Raw genomic sequence first — 21,411 nt, forward strand, 5'->3', positions numbered from 1 at the left:
TTCTTCTTGTGGAAGCTGGGCATGTGAATTCTGTGGACCTAGAACTTGCATCTCCTGTCCAGCACCGGCCACCTCCCATTACAAAAAGCTCTTCCAGTTGGATGACGCACACTGTGGGGAGGTGCCACACCAACACTGTTTAGCCCTGAACTGTGGGCTTTAGGGTGAGATTTTTTTCGAAGATATTTAGGCACTTGGTGGGATTTTTCAAAAGTGCTTAAGCAGGGTAGACTCTGAACTGACATGAATTTCAATTGGAGTTTTGCAAATCCTACTAGGTACCTAAATACCTTTGAAAATCTGGTTGTTAATTGCCTCATTACCATAAGAGACGGCTGGATGTCTACTTTCTGGTCTGGTTTTCTTGTCCTCTGGGCCAGCAGGGGCTGGTATAGATAGATGCTGAGCATAGCCCTCGAGAGGGGTATAAGGTAGGGTCTGAAGAGAGTAACATGCATTTCTCAGCTAAGAGAATGTGTCAGCAACATGGGACCCTTGGCATGAAGGGGGGGAATATTCACAAGGGAAGAGCTCTAAAGCCATCTCCCTGCTGGGAAGCTGATGAAGCAGCACTTCCCACAGATATTTAGAATTTTCTTTTTCTGCAAATTGTTAGTTGAACTAGGGGCAGGGGTTGCCATGTAGGACTGTCCTGCTATTAAATGGAATGTGTAAACTTCAGTTATACAGGTATTCCAGTAAGACTAGCACCTAAACAAAACAAGTGAATTGGGGAGTAGGGAAAAATATTGCTATCCTCTTAATTGCAAAGCCTTCAGCGCCCTCACCCACCCAAACCTCTTGGCTTATCTCCCCTCTGAGTTTTAAATTCACTTGGGCTCTAGTAAATTGCTTTGTATGACCTGATTAACATCCCAGTGAAATAAACTGTTGACTCCAAAATAAAGGCAGGATAGGAATAAACAATGGAGAAAAATTGGCTTTTCCTCCTGCCCCACTGGCAGGCTTTCTCCAGGCAGGCAGCCAGCAGTGATATAACACTGTGAAATGCTATGGAATGGATGTGAGCTGGGATATTAGCAGAGCCTCCAACCTAAATGATGTCATACTGGCTGCCTTGCAGACCCTGGTGGGAAGCTAAAAGCAGCTTGGAAGTGCTCTGGAGGAGGCTTAACGCTTTGTTGGCCAGAAAGATGCATGCTGTGTTCTGATTTTGTTCAAGTTGGATGGCACTGACCAGTGAAAGGTGCTCACTGCAATGTACTGGCTGGTAGGCTGGAACTGAGAGTTGTATGGGGAAAGCACTCTTTTCCTTGGATGTGGGGAGAGACCTGCACAAAGGATTACCTAGACCAGTGGTCCCCAATGTTTTTCATCTGGCACCCGCCAGACGATGAGCCACGGAGGATCTGCTGAAATTCCACCGACAAGTGGCAACATCAATAGGCGTCGCTGCCGAAATGCTGCCAACAAGTAGCGTCATCCAGAGGCGCCGCCGCCGCCGAAATACCACTGAAAATCCAGTGGCATTTTGGCGACGACGCCTCTGGATGACACAGCTTGTTGGCGGCATTTTGGCGGATGCTCATCCGCCGGCCAGTACACGGGTGCACTTAGACGCCACGGGCACCGCATTGGGGACCCCTGACCTAGACTTTGTAAACCTATGTTGACCAATCTGAGTCCATCAAGACCTTTATAGCTGTCACAGGTTCTGCATTCTAGGGCCACTCAGCGCTTCATGGTATCACCAGAGGTGAAACTTGGTTGCTCAAGTCCGGTGGTTCTCAACCACAGGTACATGTACTCCCTGGAGTTATGCAGAGGTCTTCCATGGGGTACGTCAGCTCATCTAGATATTTGCCTAGTTTTACAACAGGCTATATAAAACGCACTAGGGAAGTCAGTACAAACTAAAATTTCATACAATGACTTGTTTGTACTGCTCTATAGACTATACACTGAAATGTAAGTACAATATTTATATTACAATTGATTTATTTTATAATTGGGTGGTAAAAATGAAAGTAAGCAATTTTTCAGTAATCGTGTGCTGTGACGCTTTAAAAAAAATTTGTCTGATTTTTGTAAGGAAGTTGTTTTTTAAGTGAGGTGAAACTTTGGGGTACAAATCAGACTCCTGAAAGGTATACAGTAGTCTGGGAAGGTTGAGGGCCACTGCTAGTGTAGTCCATAAATTTAGGCACTATTTTCAGTTCTGATTCCATCCAGTAAGGGGCAGTGGTGCTGATAACATGCTACCCAATTCATTAGTGTATAAAGAGAGGAGGGAAGGAGAAGTCGGTTAAATGTTGGGTTGATCATCTGTGACTTTTCTTAAAAATGCATTGGATTGAAGTCCCATATCCAGAGAACATGAGGAAGATTCCTCAGGCAGCATCATTTAATTCCATTATTTGTCTGCCTTCAGCCACAGCAGATGAATCAAAATTGCTTATTTTTTGCATTCATTACCAATTAAAAACCTGTGGTTCATCACCGGCACCTTGAATAACCTACAATTACAGGAATTAATTACAGATTGCTTTATAGAACAAGAAGATAACTGACCTAAAACAAGTTAAAAGTAAACCAAACCTCAAGGCATTCAGAGCCATTAGAGGAAATGCAAAGCGATCTCTGAACTTGCTGGGATCATGAGAACTCAACAGGCTACAACTCTGTGCTGTACCATTCCCCCCCCCCCCCCCGCCCGGGAATTCTGCGCCACTGCACATGCACAGAATTTATGTCCCCCACAGATTTCTTTGCTTCCCTTCAGAAAAATGAATTTCTGACAGGGAAGCAAAGGGAGGTCGCAAGAGTGGTCATGCAACCCTCCCCAGCAATATGTTTTGGGTGGCCAGGGCAGCTGGCAGAGAGGTAAATCACTGTGGGGCAGGAGGCAGGATTGGAGAAGACCCAGCTGGTGGTTCCTACCCTGTGCCAGGCTCAGCTGCTAGTCCCGGCTGGGCTGGGGAGGACAGGACTTCCTTTTTCCCTGCACAGCATCTGGGGCCAGGTCAGACCCACTGCCAGATTTCTCTCCCGGTTGCAGGAAGCTATGCAAGCTCCTCTTTCTCTCCCCCCTCCCCCAGCCCCACTTCCTGCACCCATTGCACCTCAGTTGCAGGGAGAGGGATTCCTGAAGAGAGGGAGCTGCTCCCCCATCTGCCCAACCCCCATGCATCCAGACCTCCTCATACCCAGACCCTCCTGCCAAGCCTCACCCCCCACCCCTGATTGAGCCCCACTCCCCCTACACCTGGACCACCCCAATGAGCCACCTGCACCTGGATCCCTACCCAACCATCTACATCTGGATCCCCACCCCACTGAGCCCTATTCCCCCAGCATCTGGACCCCCCACTGAGCCTGCTGTACCTAGAACCCCCTGCCAAGCTCTATTCCCCCCCCCCCCACACACATCCAGACCACCCCTCACCTCTCAGCCCCAACCATCTTCACCTGGACCCCCCTGCAGAGTCCTGTTACTGTTGTACCCAGAACCCCTCAACAAGTCCCTGTGCATACAGATCCCCCACACACACACACACACCTGGATTCCCCCACTGAGCCACCCACACCCAGATTGCCCTCCACACTTTGATCCTGCCTTGCTGAGCCTGCCTTCCCGCCCACACAGAGGGGTAGGGCCCTGGGGTGTTTCTGGAGCAGGCCAAGTCCTTGCACTGTGTTAGGATTGGGTGCAGCCTCACCGCTGAGTCTGTGTCCTGGGGCAGGGGGAGCTGCACAATGATCTCCCATCTCTGTGCAGCCAGTGGCCTGTGCTTCCCAGTGCTGTGCTGGAGCCTCTACATTTATTTGACAAAATTTGCAGTATTTTGCAGAATTTTTAAATATTGTGTGCAGAATTTTTTGGCGCAGAATACTCTCAGGAGTAATCATTTAGTGCACTAAAAATATTCCTACATACCATTTTGGAGTCCACGGGAGCAAGCCTACCAGCCCAGATCAGGAGACTTGGGCTAGTGAGGCTCATGCTAGTGCACTAAAAAGCGCTGTGTAAACAACACTTTGAAGCTATGGCTGGAGCTGGAGTTCGGGCTTCAAAGCCTAGGGAGGTGGGTGTAGACGTGTCCTTTTGACCATGCTTGGGATGATGGTGTAGCTACTAACTGTTGACCTGTCTGGTGGTGGCGTGACTGTTTTATTTTGTGTTTGATGTTTATGTGATCTTACAGAACTGTTGAAATCTCTTCAGTGACTAATGCCCATGTGTGCCACTAGTGAACCATCTGGGTCACAATTGTGAACTGAACATTTTGTTCTCTGTGGTGTCTTTTTTGGATAAAGTATTCATTAAGCTCCATTGCAGGAAAGGACTTGAAGCACATGTTTAACTTCAGTGGGACTAAAGTGTGTGCTTAAGTCCTTTATTAATAGAGATGCTTTATTGTGTTGGGATCTACCAGTGGGACTCTAGAAGCTGCCCTAACTTCCAATATTATAGGAATGGTGCAGGTTGGTCTATTGATGTCATTCTTCTCTAATCTCCTCCTTCTCTGTCCCCCACAGGTGTATATAATCAAAGTCACGTGGTCCAATGGTTCCACAGAAGTCATTTATCGACGGTACAGCAAGTTCTTTGATCTGCAGGTGAGAGTCTTGCCATCCCTTGTGTTTTTGATTTTGAGGTTCCCATACAAGGACATATAGCTGCTTCTGCATTTTTGTATTCCTCTTTTGCATTATACAAAGATTTGTCATGTTTTAATTTAGGAGTCTAATATGTGCCTTGTGTAAATATTACATTTTAAAAAAAAAAACCTTGAAAACCAAGCCATTGGCTAGACTGCCTTGTAACTGAACTGTGCAAAGTTCTTTATACGCAGTTTTTTGTCTGTTTGTGAAAGTGGCTAAGAAACAACAGACGGACGGTTAGGGAGACAGTCCTAATTTTATGACAGGTACCCTGTAGCTTCTACTGTTTCCCTCATTAGATGTCTGATGTACAGAGATAATAGCTCTTACCTACCAGAAGTCCATATAACATTGTTCAGTCTGGGGATATCGTCCTTTCAGTGTCTAAAATGCAGTTTGCCCTCTCTGGCCTCTTGTTGCTATTTGGGGAGAGTTAAGGTCACTTGCTGAAATGTATCAGGAATCCAATCCTAAAGGGAGAATATTCTGAAGACTAACGTTGCTTCTCAGTGCCTTTTCAGGACTCTGCATTGAGACCGTAATTCACTCTGGATGAATGGAATGCTCATGTCTTTGCCTTCTCTACTGCCTTTATGTCCTTCATTGGCCAACTGTGGATGCTAAACACCATTGTTCATAATTTGTGGCTGTCTCCTTGCGACTTGGACTACGAGGTCCCGGTCCATTTTTGACTGATGCAATGTCTTCCCATAGAAATTGTATCTGACGAAGTGGGTATTCACCCGTGAAAGCTTATGCTCCAATACATCTGTTAGTCTGTAAGGTGCCACAGGACTCTTTGTCGCTTTCCATAGAAATTGTTACCATATCCTAAATGGAGGTGTTTGGGGATGTGACTGAATTAACAGATTACAGATGGGGTGTGTTTGCACTGGAGCTGGAAGGTGTGATTTCCAGCTTGGGTAGACATACCTGCACTAGCTCTGATTTAGTGCGTTACAAATAGTGTAGCTCAGGCAGCATGAGCAACAGGGCAACTAACCCATCCCATTGTCCATACTGCCACAGCTACACTGCTATTTGTAACACACTGAGTACATACCTAGGCTTTCAGACAGGATTGTACTCGGGGCAGCTCGGCAACAGGATGGACGGACCTTGTTGTCACAGCTACACTGCTGTTTTTAGCATGCTAGCTCAATCAGCATTGGAAATAGGCTTAGTCTGAATGGGGAGCAGGAAAATGATTCTCAAGTGGCAGTTTTTTTGTTTTGTTTTTTATGTAGATATATACCCATGTGAAAATGTTGGGAGCCCCCTTTGGAAGTGGAGGAGGATTGAGATAAGAACAGCCATACTGGGTCGGACCATTGGTCCAACTAGACCAGTATCCTGTCTTCCAAAGCAGGGCCAGATTAACCAGCAGGCTAATAAGGCTCTAGCCTTAGGCCCTACTGGTCAGGCTGGGGGTGCGGCCGGGACCAGGTGAGGGGGAGCAAGCTTGCTCACACAGCCGTGCTGGAGCATTCCTGCTAGCAGGAAAGGCAAAGCAACCCGCTGTGGCTTGGAAGGAGCTCAGGTGGCAGCGAGCCGGCAGTCTGCTGCTTCTGGTCCCTCCTGTCTGCATCTCCCCGTGCTGCAGGAACACACTGCCAGGTATCCGATTAACACTGGTGACCGGACACAAAAAATCCAGTTAGCATGGGAACCTGTGCCAGGTGTGGGTGTTGCAGGGGCGGCTCTAGACATTTCGCCGCCCCAAGCACAGCGTCATGCCGCGGGGCGTGCTCTGCCGGTCGCCAGTCCCGTGCCTCCGGTGGACCTCCTGCAGGCGTGCCTGTGCAGGGTCCGCTGGTCCCATGGCTTCGGTGAAACCGTGGGATCAGCGGACCCTCTGCAGGCACGCCTGCGGGAGATCCACCGAAGCTGTGGGACCAGCGGACCCTCCTCAGGCATGCCGCCGAAGGCTGCCTGCCTGCCACCCTCACGGTGACCGGCAGCGCGCCCCCCGCGGCATGCCGCCCCAAGCACGCGCTTGGCGTGCTGGGGCCTGGAGCCGCCCCTGGGGTGTTGGTATTGTCTCCCCACCCAGCACCCCCCATCCCCGATTTCTCTGGAGCTCTGCATAGCTGTCAGGGAGGGGAGGAAGCTCCCTCTGTCCCTCTCCTTCTGAGGCTGGCAGGCAGCTCCAGGAGGCTGCCTCCTGGGTCCTAGTGCCCATTATCTATGTATGTGTACTGGGTCCCATTTCTGAACAACTGGTGAGTGCCTGTGTGAGGGGAGGGCAGGGCAAAGAGGTTGGCGGGGGGAAGAGGCAGTACCAGAGCAGTAGGGTTGGAAGCTTGCAGAGAACCTGCACACACTCTATCCAGCTCCAGCCAGAACTATTGGCCCTCCCATGTATAAGGAATGAATTCCCACACATTTGTAGGAAAAACAAAACATCCCATTCTGGATACCATTACTTTAACTTTTACAGTACCTTCCATTGAGGGGCTTCAGATTTATGATGCACTGTGTTCAATACTGTATTGAACTGTACTAAAAATCAAAGAAATCCAATTTTTTTCTTTGGTGTATTCTTCTGGGATGCACAGGCAACCAAGTTCTTTCCTTATGCTCAGCCTAGTTCCACAGCCAACACATCTTTGTACTTCTAAGGGGTTGCAAAAGCACTGGAGGAAGCTCAACACACAATGTTGTAGGTTTCTCCCTCAAGGATTTTAAATCCACTTCTTAGCAGGCTATGATAGAAAGACTGACTGAATAGGCTAAAGCAGGGGTAGGCAACTTGTGGCACGCATGCCAAAGGCAGCACACGAGCTGATTTTTCAGTGGCACTCACATTGCTTGGGTCCTGGCCACCAGTCCGGGGGGGCTCTGCATTTTAATTTAATTTTAAATGAAGCTTCCTAAACATTTTTAAAAACCTTCTTTACTTTACATACAACAATAGTTTAGTTCTATATTATAGACTTATAGAAAGAGATCTTCTAAAAACATTAAAATGTATTACTGGCACACGAAACCTTAAATTAGAGTGAATAACTGAAGACTCGGCACACCACTTCTGAAAGGTTGCCGACCCCTGAGCTAAAGGCAGGTTCTGTTCATCTGCTGGTTCTCTAGCAGTTCAATCCACCATAAAAATACCTCACATTTGATTTATTTTGAGTTTCATTCCAAAACTTTAAGCTAAATAAACCTAAAGTTAGTCCTCATTTTTCTGCCCCAACTCAAACTAACTTCTTTCCCAAGTGGAAAATCTTGGGTAAGCATGGAATGTATGTGATTTGAGAAGGGAATGAGAACACAGGCCAATTCCTGCTGATAATTACACTTGTGTAGCCTTATCGACTTCAGGCAGAACAGATTTTTGCACAAGAATAGATTTTTGGTGGTTCTTTCTGCTTTTTCACACCTGATATAAGCAGAATCTCATTCACTTTCCTCCCCTAAACTCTGAGCACTTAAGGAAAAAAAATAAGCAAGGTCTGCTTGATTTACACATGCAAATGAAATGGGAAGCTCTCCCTTCGTTCTACACCAGACCTGATGTAACAAGGGTCTCACTACAAAAGCCTTGGTTGTACTGTTCTTTTGAAAGATCCAATATGTAATTCATACTTGGGCCCTTCCCTCCCATTAGCCTTAAGACCTCATAACCTTAATCCAGCCCTGTTCCAAAGTGGCCAATGCCAGATACTTCAGAGGGAATGAACAGAACAGGTAATCGTCAAATGATCCATCCCCTGTCATCCACTCCCAGATTCTGGCAGTCAGAGGCTGGGGAAATCCAGAACATAAGAAAGGCCGTACCGGGTCAGACCAAAGGTCCATCTAGCCCAGTATCTGTCTACCGACAGTGGCCAATGCCAGGTGCCCCTGAGGGAGTGAACCTAACAGGCAATGATCAAGTGATCTCTCTCCTGCCATCCATCTCCATCCTCTGACGAACAGAGGCTAGGGACACCATTCTTACCCATCCTGGCTAATAGCCATTTATGGACTTAGCCACCATGAATTTATCCAGTCCCCTTTTAAACATTGTTATAGTCCTAGCCTTCACAACCTCCTCAGGTAAGGAGTTCCACAAGTTGACGGTGCGCTGCGTGAAGAAGAACTTCCTTTTATTTGTTTTAAACCTGCTGCCTATTAATTTCATTTGGTGACCCCTAGTTCTTGTATTATGGGAATAAGTAAATAACTTTTCCTTATCCACTTTCTCAACATCACTCATGATTTTATATACCTCTATCATGTCCCCCCTTAGTCTTCTCTTTTCCAAACTGAAGAGTCCTAACCTCTTTAATCTTTCCTCATATGGGACCCTCTCTAAACCCCTAATCATTTTAGTTGCTCTTTTCTGAACCTTTTCTAGTGCTAGAATATCTTTTTTGAGGTGAGGAGACCACATCTGTACACAGTATTCAAGATGTGGGCGTACCATGGATTTATATAAGGGCAATAATATACTCTCAGTCTTATTCTCTATCCCCTTTTTAATGATTCCTAACATCCTGTTTGCTTTTTTGACCGCCTCTGCACACTGCGTGGACATCTTCAGAGAACTATCCACGATAACTCCAAGATCTTTTTCCTGACTCGTTGTAGCTAAATTAGCCCCCATCATGTTGTATGTATAGTTGGGGTTATTTTTTCCAATGTGCATTACTTTACATTTATCCACATTAAATTTCATTTGCCATTTTGTTGCCCAATCACTTAGTTTTGTGAGATCTTTTTGAAGTTCTTCACAATCTGCTTTGGTCTTAACTATCTTGAGTAGTTTAGTATCATCTGCAAACTTGGCCACCTCACTGTTTACCCCTTTACCCCTTTCTCCAGATCATTTATGAATAAATTGAATAGGATTGGTCCTAGGACTGACCCTTGGGGAACACCACTAGTTACCCCTCTCCATTCGGAGAATTTACCATTAATTCCTACCCTTTGTTCCCTGTCCTTTAACCAGTTCTCAATCCATGAAAGGACCTTTCCTTTTATCCCATGACAGCTTAATTTACATGCAGTTGTGTCCCTGACCATCTTGGCTAACAGCCAATGATGAAGTTATCTAATTATTTTCTGAATCCCATTTTAGTTTTGGCCTTCATAACATCCCATGGCAATGAGTTCCATAGGTTGACTATGTGTTGGAGGCAAATCCTGCTACAAACCCCGGTGCTAACTCTGTCCACATATCTATTCAAGGGACACTATCATAGGACCTAACCACATCAGCCACACCATCTGGGGCTCGTTCACCTGCACATCTACTAATGTGATATATGCCATGTGCCAGCAATGCCCCTCTGCCATGTACATTGGCCAAACCGGACAGTCTCTACAGAAAAGAATAAATGGACACAAATCTGACATCAGGAATCCTAACATTCAAAACCCAGTAGGAGAACACTTCAGTCTGTCTGGTCACTCAATAACAGACCTAAAAGTGGCAATTCTTCAACAAAAAAAACTTCAAAAACAGACTCCACCGTGAAGCAAATGCACAGCCGCTGGTGTAGGCAGGGGTTAAACTGTGGGCTGCAGTTTGCGTAACCAAGGAAATATCAGAGTAAATAAACAGGGAACAGCTGTTAGGCAGGAAACCCTGCGCAGGAGCTCAGTCACTTCCTTCATTTCACCCTCTCATCTTTCATTGATGCTCGAAGACCCAGCTCCCTGCCAAACCCAAGCAGATGTGGCCATCTCCTCAACTCAGGTGGGCATGGAGTGGCATACGAGAAGCACAGTGTCTTCAGAGTTCTTGTTAGCCAATCTGTCACTGCCCACCCACCTTGTTTCCCTTTTCTTCAGTAGCTTGTCTTGCATTCTTATTTGTAACCTGGATGTGAAGTAATGGTGGTGAGGGGTCACAGTCTTCCCCTGCATTGGGATCGCAACTAGAGCTGTGTGACCTCTTTCCTCCCACCCACCCCCCCATCCCCCCAGGCCCCTCCAGGGGTGAAGAACAGTGCAATTACAAAAGTATGGGGTGGGGATAAAAGCTCGCCTTTTGGAAAGGGGAGGGAAACAAAAACTGCCTTCCCCACACACCAATAACTCCTTTTTACTTCTGCTGAATCAAGTGTGATTTTTCCTTCCTTCCCTATTATCTCACACACTTCCTGGTGTTCTTATTTTTAAACCCATGGTGTTGTGGAAATTAGCTTTAAAGGAGAGGAGTGGAAGACACTCTGCTAACACTGTGAAAGACACGGGTTTATGTTTTCTAAGTGGGCCTAAGGTTTCCTGATCCATCCCATAGTAAGACCTGTATCATTGTTTAACTTTTGCCAGATGTTTGGGCAGTAATTTTGTTTGCTGGGTGTCTAGAACAGGTTGAATTTTTTTTGGTAACATTTCAGCAAAATAGTTCAGCTGTTTCTGAGAATGAGGCTAGGGAAAAATGTTTTGTCCATACTAAAAAACAGTGGCAACTTTTTCTTTTAAAAAGTTGTTCCTTCTCTCCCCCCCGACCCCCACCAATTCTTTGAGCAGCAATTTTAAATTTGGTGTGTGGGGGGGTGATTTGCCTTTTGCCATCCCCATAAAAATCCACCCAGATGTTGGCCAAATGATAAGCCTTTGGGGAAAAAAATCAGTTTGCACATGTTCCGTGGAGACTTGCTATCAGTGATGAGGCCTCAGCTGGAGTACTGTTTCCAATTCCGGGCACCACACTTTAGGAAATATGTGCACAATTGGAAAGAGTCCAGAGGAGAGCAACAAAAATGATAAAAGGTTGAGAAAAACCTGACCTATGAGGAAAGGTTTAAAAAAAACTAGGCACATTTAGACTTGAGAGAAAAAGAGGGGAACCTGATATGTTAAGGATTGTTATAAAGAGAACAGTGATCAATTGTTGTCCTACCTTCAGCGAAGATGGAGAAGACATAATGGGCTTTGTCTGCTACAAGATGTTAGGAAAAAACTTTCTAAGTCTTAAGACTAGTTAAGCACTGGAATAGGCTTCCATCGGAGGTTGTGGAATCCCCATTGCTGGAAGTTTTCAAGAGCAGGTTGGACACACACTTTTCAGGTATGGTGTAGCTTTACTTGGTCTTGCCTCAACGCAGGAGGCTGGACTTGATGACTTCTCAAAATCCCTTTCAGCCCTCCATTTCCTTGATTCCTCAGAGATTTCATCCACACTGGGCATGCTCCAGGGCTAAACAAGACTTTTTTTCCTGCAGTTGCAACTCTGGGCTGCTGCAGGTCCAGGAACTTGAACTGAGAGCCAAGCAGCTGGCTTTCCTGTTCTTTCAATGATGACCCTTCTGATGCCCAGGCAACGTGGAAGAAGCTGTCTGATTTGAATACAGAGGAGACAATAACTGGGAGGGGGAAGAGAGGGAGGGTGTGAAAAAGGGAGGAGAGACAGATCTGACAAGTGGAAGGAGAACTGGTACTACTGGCTGAGTAAAGGGTGAGGGACTGAGATTGGATGAAGAGCTTGGAGAGGGAAATTTGTTCCTCAAAGCCAATGGGGAATATGAGTGGGGTGTAGCAACTGAAGGCCAGTGCTGGGGGAGAGACAGATCAGATAAGGGTGTTGGGCAGGGGGAGGAATGAGAAAAGTGAGGCATGGAGACTGGGACAAGGAATCAGAGGTAGGAAAGAGACAGGATTGGGATGAGGACAGGTTGGAGCTGGTGGGACTGAAAGCGGCCCTGCTTGGATGGGGGAATGGGCAGAAGAGTCTGTGCCCTCCAGAGCATGGCATGGAACCCAAGGTTCCTGAGTCTCCCCATTCCTCTGCTGTCTGCAGGTATCTGTGAAACCCACTTGTAAATATATGTCTCGTAGCCCGCTAGTGTGGATCTACACAGAGCATGGCAGTCTGCTCCTGCTATCAGTTATTCCATTTGCGCAAGTCTCGAGGTCTTTGTGATGAATGTAAAGGTTCAGAATAAGCTGATGTGTGAGTGAGGCCTTTAATGAACCTTTTGGTCTGTTCTCTGCTCCCATCCCAACACCACCCACTTCCTCATTCCTATAAACAAATTTCCACTGCCGCTGCTTTAGCAGCATGAATTGTTGAGAAGCACTCACCCATGAGTACAACATATCCTGTTCTCTTCTCCCCGCCAGTAGCATGCACAGTAGCAAGGCAGATGATGCTCTGGAGAAGGATGATTATGGTATATCCTTGGGTTACTGACAACTTCAAAGATTGGTGGTTATGTTTGCATCTCTCCATCTCCCAGAAAACAAAATAGCTCTACATGAAAGCTTCCTAAAAGAAGCTGGGGAGGCAGTCTCTCTTGAACTTCTAGTGACCTTATGTGAATTCCTCATGTAGCTTGAGAGAGACTGGTTTTCAAAGCCTTCTTTCAGGAGAGCGCTGAAGTGTTGTGCTGAGTAGAGATGCTTTCCTGAATCAGGGCCCAGATGCCCAGGAGTAATTAGGTGGGTATCCGCTCTGAGAGTGTAGCTGGATGTTTTCAGGGGAAATGGTGCCTCAGTCCCTGTGTGCCAGCACACACACTGTCTACTAGCTCCCAGGACAAGTCCTTGCTGGTTATACAGGTCGAACACTCGGTATAGGGGTTTTTGTTTGTTTGTTTTTTGTCTTATCAGCTTCTTCATTAGACATGTAGACCAGTGATCCACATCTATCATGTATCTATCAAATTAAAACTTAACTAGAATTCCCCACAGTCTCAAATCTGCCTTTTTTGGCCAGAGGAATGGTTTTGTTCGAACGGGATTGAGGTTCCTATTGTAGCACATGGTGCACCAGATGTGAGCTATTGGGGGCAGAGGGACTCTGTTCACAGGAAATACAGGCAACAACACAGATGCTTGTAATGGTGCCAGTGGTTTTTGGGACACTAATCAAGGTTGGCAGACATGCTGGTGGAAACTTTAACAGGCATGAAGAATGGCAACCAGATACCTAAATGGTTGTCTTTTGTATACCAAGGCAGAAGGATTTATATCTAAATGTGCCCATGAGGTGTTCCTCCAGCACTGCGTTCTGGAGAAGCTCCAGCCCACTTTTTTTTTTTTCTTTCCAGTTATCACAGCATTTCCATTAGATGTTGAATTATGGAGGACCTAATGAAAACTTAAAAGATCTTTTTTAAAGAACCCTATTGAAACTGCTGATTCATAAGTCCTGTAGGAAGCAAGTTCACTGGTTTGAAATAGGTATTGGTTTGCATCTTGTTTCCAAGAAAACAAGCAACTTTCTCCCTTTATTATGAATTCATGAGCAAAGCCGGAGGTCAGAGGGCTTTAATTGTTCTAGTGTAGTTCTATTCTGTATAGGGCCTCCCTTCCAACATGAGTAGGTGAGATAGCGAGTCAGTGTCCTAGCCTCCTAGCAGTGAAGCAGTAGAATTTTTTTCTGCCATGCAGTTAAATGCCATGAGAAGCCAACCTGTAATTACTGTGAGTAGGAAATACATTCCCCAGGGGCAGGTTATCCATAACTTCCTGCTGCAGGGTTCTTGATGCTTCAGAGGAAGCAGCTCGTGCTTGTCCCTGCCAGAGACAGAGTACAGCACCAGATAGACCTTGGGTCTGATCCAATACAATGCCTCATATGTATTAAGATCTAATTCAGAGGGCAAGGGAAGGAAAAAGGATGTAGTCCAGATTGCATGCTTGATGTACAGTTAAGGGGGGGGGGTAACGGTGGATAAAATTTGAGGATTTAGGCAAACTTTTAAAAATCTTTTTGGCTCCAATACTCACTCCACTTTGTCTGCTTCAAGTGTTTTTCCTGGTTCGCCATGTGTCTGTACACTTCAATCCTTTTTAAGCTCCTAACTGGAAACTTGCAAAGCTGACCCACCTGGAGCTATTTCAGCTTGGAGCAAGTACTGTAGCTTGCAGGCCAACAGATTCATATTTTAAAAAAGAGGTGGTTGAAGTGATGCCTATGCTTATGAAAGAGTTGGCCAATGGCAGTGGGCCTACGCAAGTCCTCTGTACGGAAAGGCCGGATCAGCCCTCCCAAGGGGACTCTTCAGTTGCATGTAAACACATCAATGAAAAAAAAGTATATTACATCTTTGAAAATTCATCTGCAGCATTTTGATGAAATGCTACATTAAAAGTGGCCCAGAGATGCTCACTGGCACGGGAGGAGAGTTCTCCTTGTCATCCCATCACATGTGTTGGATTCTTGAAATAGTAAAATGAGACTCATGGGCACTAGCTGGAGGGAATAATATAGTGGGCAGTGCCCTTCCCCTCCCAATTCCCCTGTGTCTGTGCTACTTCTCCCTCTCCATTCAATAATACTTTCGGCACCATTTGTCTGGGAATCTCCTAGTACTTTACAAAGCTGTAGAAAGTGAAGAGCACAGGTGTGAAGGGTTGTGCCCAAAGTTGAACAAGTCTCTATCAGTCAGAAAAAGAACCCAGTTCTTCTCACTCTTGATTTCCTGCTCTAACCACTAGACCATACCATCATCACAACTGTTAGAACAAGTGGGGCATGGTGGTGGCAGTTTCTGCTGGGCTTTGGCTGAGCATTCTTGGATGCTTTGCATCAGTAGGTCTATCTTGGGGGGAGGGAGGGGGAATACATGTCTTCTCGCATCTTGAAACTGCTAATAGACTCTTTCAGTAGCATAGTTTGGAAGGAGGAAAATAATTTTATATTTCACCAGTTCATCCTCCTTCTCCCCCCCCCAGAGTTTATTGAATTCAACTAAATTGCAGACTGTCAAGTCAGAGTATTGCCATTTGTGCAGTGTGTGGCTTAACCCAACCACAAGAATAAATCAGCAGGATATATATCCTGTGAGGTGGCAGATCATAGAAGCCAAGCAATGATATGACCTGAAGCAAGAGAATTCCAACTACATCATACAGTAAAATTCTGTTACCAAAATACAAGTGAGTCAGTCCCCTTCCTCTTCCTCCTTCTGTGTCTGTGGGTCTCTGTCTTCACTGAGAGTTGCAAATTCACAGGCTCAAGCCTTTATATCCAGCAACATAAAATGGTGAACTTTCCAAGCTGAAATAGAACAAGATGCATTAAATAAGGTCCATATCTGTCTCTGTAAAAGAAACCATTCCTATTGGTGGTTTTTTTTGGACTGCAGATTCAAGATCCTAGTCAGTTTTTTTTTCCTACTCTATCCCTCCACAAAGTGCTCTTAGTCCAATGTATTTCAGTCTAGTTAAAGCTGGCTGTCTATTTTTTCTCTCCAAATGTCTCCATTTATAGCTTTCCAGCATTGGCAGCTCAGAGAGAGAGCACGCAAGGCAAGTCAGCTGAGTTATAATAGGCTCTGACGGGCATTCTGACTAGCTGCTGCATTCTCTACCTGCAGCCAAGTGGTGCTCTGAGCTGTGTGAGAGTAATGCCTACCTCTGGGAAACATCAGAGAGATTCCTTCAGGAAATAAAGAAGCCCCAGTATGTGCAGGGGGTGAATATAGCAACACTAGAGGGAAATGGCTTTTGGGAAAGTAATGTTTGATCCATGCAACTGAATGATCACAAGCAGCCGTTTGCACAGCCTTCAATTTCTGCTTCAGTTGACCACTAGCTACAACTCCTTCTTTGCACACACATGTACAGCTCCCAGGTGTGTCTGTCTAATATCTGAGTGAGTGGCTCTGGCATCCTTTGTGGGCTCTGTCTTGCCTCAGTTTGGCCCATGCTATGCTTCCTCTCTCTTTAATATGTGTTATTGGGAGCTGCTACTTTAACTGTAATGTGGAGCAAGGCGGGTTTCTGGGACCACACTCCATTCATTCAACAGTCTGAGTCTCCTTTCAACCTCCTCTGTGAAAATCTGGTAGAGCAGCAGCAGGAGGTGGGGGTGGGGTTGTCGCTATGTTTTGTTTTCCAGCCCTGTGGGTAACGTGGTACAAGTTAAACGTCATTCAGTGGATGTGAACCTGAGAGGAGCCTGTGTTGGGGTAACGTACATAGGGAGGAGGCTGGAAGATGGGGTAGCTTACAACAACAATTCTGACTCTCCTCTGAGACTGAGCTAAACTCTTTTGCTGGGGATTGGTGTATTTTTTTCATGTCTCATAGCAGCAATTTAGAGGATGAGCTAATATCCTTCCAGCCCACAGCCACTTAGTAAAGAAGCTCTAGACGTTCAGCCATGCCATTAGTAGGTGAGTCTGAACAGGATAATCTGGAGTGCACAAACTTCTCTAGTGACCCCTCTCTCACCTGCTTCATGCTTATGTGGCTCAGATCTTGTGCATTTGACTGACAGGAGCTAGTCACTAGCTGCTGGCAGGGATTTTTATGGGACTTGCATGGATCTTGGCTGACCAGAGCCCCCAATCTCCTCTGCACCCCCAATCAGTCTGGTACCAAAACCTGCAGTTTATGCTGTGGCACAAGCCCTTGCTCCAAAAGGTCTTCAGCTTGGTCAAGAAACATGGCCTGGTGCAGCAGGCTTGCTACCTGGTCTGTATTCAATCAGCTACAAAAGAGTTAGTGCTCAGTTTTAGCAAAATAATTAGGCCCCATTGAATCATTAGCATAATATTTACATAGCACCATGTCTTAGATACTTCTAAGGCCACCATTACCATAAGGTCTGAGCACGTCACAATCTTTAAGGCACAACACCCCTGGGAGTATCGGGATGCTATTATCACCGTTTTACAGAGAGCCTCTGTGCCTCAGTTTCCCCAAGTGACTTGCTTGGGGTCACACAGGAAGGCTCCTAGAGCAAGGACCTGAACTGGTCTCTCAAGTCCTATAGCTAGTGACATAACCACTGAACCATCCTTCCTCCTGTTTGCATGGCACCGTACTGGCGGGAATAGACAAGGTCTGATACCCAGAGAATATGTTTGTGGGAGCATTAAAAATTCCTTAGTGTCCCTGTCCCAAGGAGCCCTCTACAGTTAGCCCACATGACAAAACAAATTGATGAGATGTATGTTTAATACTTCTAGTCTCCTATGTAACAGGAATGCCCAGTCAGTCAGAACTATTGTCTTAAAGTTAAGGAATTTGTAACAAAATGTAAGTTAGGGGGGCTACTGGAAAAATACAAGTGAACATAGCAACTGCTACATGTTGATTGGAAGAAAGAGAAAAAACAACCTCTCACGATTTGGTAGCATCAGTTTTTTTGGAAGCAGTAGTAATGGTGAGAGGAGAAAACTGTCTCACCAGATTATAAACTCTGCATTTACCAGCTGTCACACCAAAGACATCTGCACAATTTCTTAGAGTATTGAACAATGTACAGTAACTCCTCACTTAACGTCGTCTCGCTTAACGTTGTTATATGGCTGATCTATTAGAGAATATACTCCTTTAAAGTTGCAAGTGTTTGCTTATAACATTTGGCCATGGGGATTGGAGCCAGGGTGGGCTGGCAACTCCCTATCAGCTCCCCACCACCCCTCCTCCCCCTCAGCACCTCCTGGTGGCCCTGTGGATCAGCAACTCCCCTAGGGTGACCAGACAGCAAATGTGAAAAATCGAGACAGGAGGTGGGAGGTAATAGGAGCCTATATAAGAAAAAGACCCAAAAATCGGGACTGTCCCTATAAAATCAAGATTCTGGTCACCCTAAACTCCCCCCTCCCTCCCCATGTCTCCCACCTGCAGTAATCAGCTGTTTTGGGGTGTTCAGGAGGCTCTAGGGGATGGGGAGAGTGAGGATGTGGTGAGCAGCCTCCCTCCCCCTCCAAGTCTCCTGAATGTCTGGAAACAGATGATTGCTGCAGGCGGGAGTTGCGGGGGGTGGTGGGAGGCTGCGTACCTCCTGCAGCAATCATCTGTTTTGTGGTGTTCAGGAAACTGGTGGGGAGGGAGGAGGAGCATGGCACGCTCGCGAGGAGGGGGTGGAGCAGGGGCTAGAAGAGGTGGGGGGGGCCTTGGGGGAAGGGTTGGAGTGGGGGTGGGCCTGGAGCAGAGCTGGGGGTGCTCAACCCCTGGCACTTTGGAAAGAACAGCAAGAGGAGCGGCCAGACGATCCGCCCTCTTTCACCCTCTGACTCCATCACCTCAACCACGCTTTACAGCCATCATTGCTGAGTACAGTATTAAATTGTTTATATACATATACAATATAAGTTTTAAACGATGTCTTTTGAATGGTGAAAAAAATTCCCTGGAACCTAACCTCTCTATTTACATGAATTCTTGTGGGGAAATTGGATTCCCTTAACATCGTTTCGCTTAATGTTGCATTTTTCAAGAACGTAACTGCAGTGTTAAACGAGGAGTTACTGTAAGCAAAATGTGAAGACAGAGAGATTCCATGGTTCTGGATCACTGCACTGACAAATGGACGAGTATGGAAAAAGATAAAGGAGAGAGTTCGCGAGCAGGACAATCTCTAACCTAAAGACTCAAATATATGCAACTCGTGTTCGTGATGGCTTTTCCCCCCCCCCCCAGTAACACAATTTCTAGAACCAGATATGATTGACTGAGATGATGTTAAATGAGGTCTGGAGGGAAGGATTTCTGTAATGTTTAGCTGGTAAATGAAAAGATGCATTTTTTTCCCCTCAAAAAGCCTGATGCTACATCAAATCAATGGGTGTCATGCCATGAGTGGGAGCAGGATTAGACTCCCAGGTGGAAGGAACAATTTTCTGCTAGACATTTATTCTCACTCTTATGTATGTAACATTCTTGTTAGGCTAAAGTTTCTCCTCCTTGGCCCCAAAATGAAAGCCTTTATAAGGAGTCTGTAAAATTAGCAGAGCATTTTTAAAATTTAATGAGGTGAACATAAAAAATATATACATAGGTCACTTAGGAATTGGGAGTTTAAAAAATAAAAGGAGGGGTAGTATAGCTGGGGGGAAAGGCTGGGTCACTTTCTTTTTTTATTTTTTTTAAATGTTCAGACATGCCCCAGACTCATATCTTGCTGACACCAAGTGCCTTTGTGCTGCTGGACTGAAAATAGGAATACAAGGTTCTTTCAAACAGCTTGTTAGCCCAAGTAGCATGTGTGGACATTTCAGACATTCACAGACATGGGAACTGACCATTAATAATCAGAACGCCCCCCCAAAGAGCAGGAGACTGGAAGGGATAGGTGGACAAACTTCCATTATGATGCATTGGGCACTGAAGCACATGGGGTCAGCTTGTGCCTCACAGTTAAATATTTATATTGCACATATGCAGTTGGGTCAGGGTTCTCTAGCCACAGATTCAGGTGGCCTCCCTGCTCTGCAGCACTTTCCTTATGGGCCTGGCAACTGTGCGAAGAGGCCCACTCACACTTTTGCAGTTCATGCCAGGGTGAGGTGCTAAAATTATGAGGCGAGTACATAGCCTCTTCTCAGTACTCCTGAATTCTGACTCATTTCTCCTTTTCCCTGCCTCTCTTTTGGTGGTGCCAGGTCAGCTAAGGCCTAATATGACACTATAATCTGCCACTTCCAGTGCCAGCTATTAATAATAAGTCTCTTAGAGCCTTTCATTAGAGGATCTCAGGCCTGTAAAAACATTACTGAGGCCTCGCTGCCCCCTAGTGCAGTAGGTTAGACTTATTCATCTTCCTCCTTTCAGATGATGAGGAAAGAAGTGAAATGACATCCCACAGGTCACCCAATGGATCTGGTTAAGAGTGAAAATCGTAACTCCAGTCTCCCAATTCTCTGTGCTGCCCAGGAGACCATGCTCCTTATTAGCTTCCTTTTGTATTCAACCTGAGATCCATCTGGCTTCTTGTTCCCATCTATAGGATCCAGCATAGATACTTTTTAAAATATGGTTTTTAAGATCTGTGGAAGTAATCGTGCCTTGGGGTGGGGCTGCAACAGTCTGGAAGGCCTGCCTTTCTCAGGCTCTGGGCCAGCAGAGGCCAGCTGCGTTGAGCCTGTGTGGCTGCTCTGTCTCCTAGATTAAGGGGAGAGCTTGTTGGGAAGACGGGGGTGTTGGCTCAGTGATTCATGCATTCTAGCAGGCTCGCAATAGGCAGAGTGGGCACGGTGCGGGGGGGGAGAGGCTAACTAAACATAAAGGAGAGGGGAAAATGTGAGGAGGTGCCAAAGACCTGGCACCAGTCTTTCCTCTCTCTGGTCCCATGTCCACTCCTTGTTCTCCTGCCAGCTGAGGCCAGTTTTGCAACTTCTATGCTGCTGGAGTGCTAATTTGGTTAGTCAAAGAATCCATTTTGCTGTACTTCCCATAGCTAGATGGCCAGTGGCTTTACCATGAGAGCATCCACAAATCTAAGAAGTGAACCTAGCGCACCCTGTGGACTATGGAAACTAGGATTGCAGATCAGGTGCTAGAACTGCAGGTGGGAATGTGGGCTTCCATTGCTTAGATGCTCTCTCTGAGAGGACCCAAGGTTTGGCCCTGTTATAATTCCCTTTCTTTGAACCAAGGAGCTGCAGGTAACCACTGGCTCACTGGCATCATGTCTTGTAGTTCAATTCAAAGTGGCGCCTCATGTGAGTTGTAGTCTGGGAGCTTTGTTCCCCTTCTCCTCTAAAGGGTGGCTCCCTCATCGGACCCATCTTCCATGATGTAGCATTTTCTCCCATCTTGGTGAGGGGATACTAGGCATGCTTGTCCGTGGTGCATCATGGTAGATGTAGTCTGGCCAGGGAGCCCAGCCCATATAGGAGAATGGTGGGAGCATAAGGCACCTGGACTACAACTCTCATGAGGCACCATGATACCATTTTGAATTTAAAACAGGTTGGGGTTTGGCTAAAATTTTTTGTGGGATGGAGGGGAGAAAACTATTTTTGACCAGCTCTAGCTGTGATGCATTTACTTATAGATGCTGAACATATTGCTACTAAATTCTGGATCTGCCTAAATCTCTTAAGAATCCCTTTCGTGGGATTTGCATAGCAACTGATTAAGGGCTATGCCTGTGCAATCTGTGGG

General features: G+C 46.1%; 1 protein-coding gene across 5 annotated transcripts in view; it reads left to right on the forward strand.

Moving 5' to 3' along the window:
* The window catches only part of SH3PXD2B (SH3 and PX domains 2B), a 125,551-nt gene that overhangs the window by 22,563 nt on the left and 81,577 nt on the right, over positions 1-21,411 (forward strand). For all 5 annotated transcript variants that reach the window (XM_045027541.1, XM_045027543.1, XM_045027546.1 and 2 more), the window contains one exon: positions 4,501-4,581. In XM_045027541.1, the coding sequence (XP_044883476.1) occupies positions 4,501-4,581 (81 nt within the window). The remainder of the gene's footprint in view (positions 1-4,500; positions 4,582-21,411) is intronic.

This window comes from Mauremys mutica, chromosome 8, assembly GCF_020497125.1.
Source record: "Mauremys mutica isolate MM-2020 ecotype Southern chromosome 8, ASM2049712v1, whole genome shotgun sequence".
Taxonomy (NCBI): Eukaryota; Metazoa; Chordata; order Testudines; family Geoemydidae; genus Mauremys; species Mauremys mutica.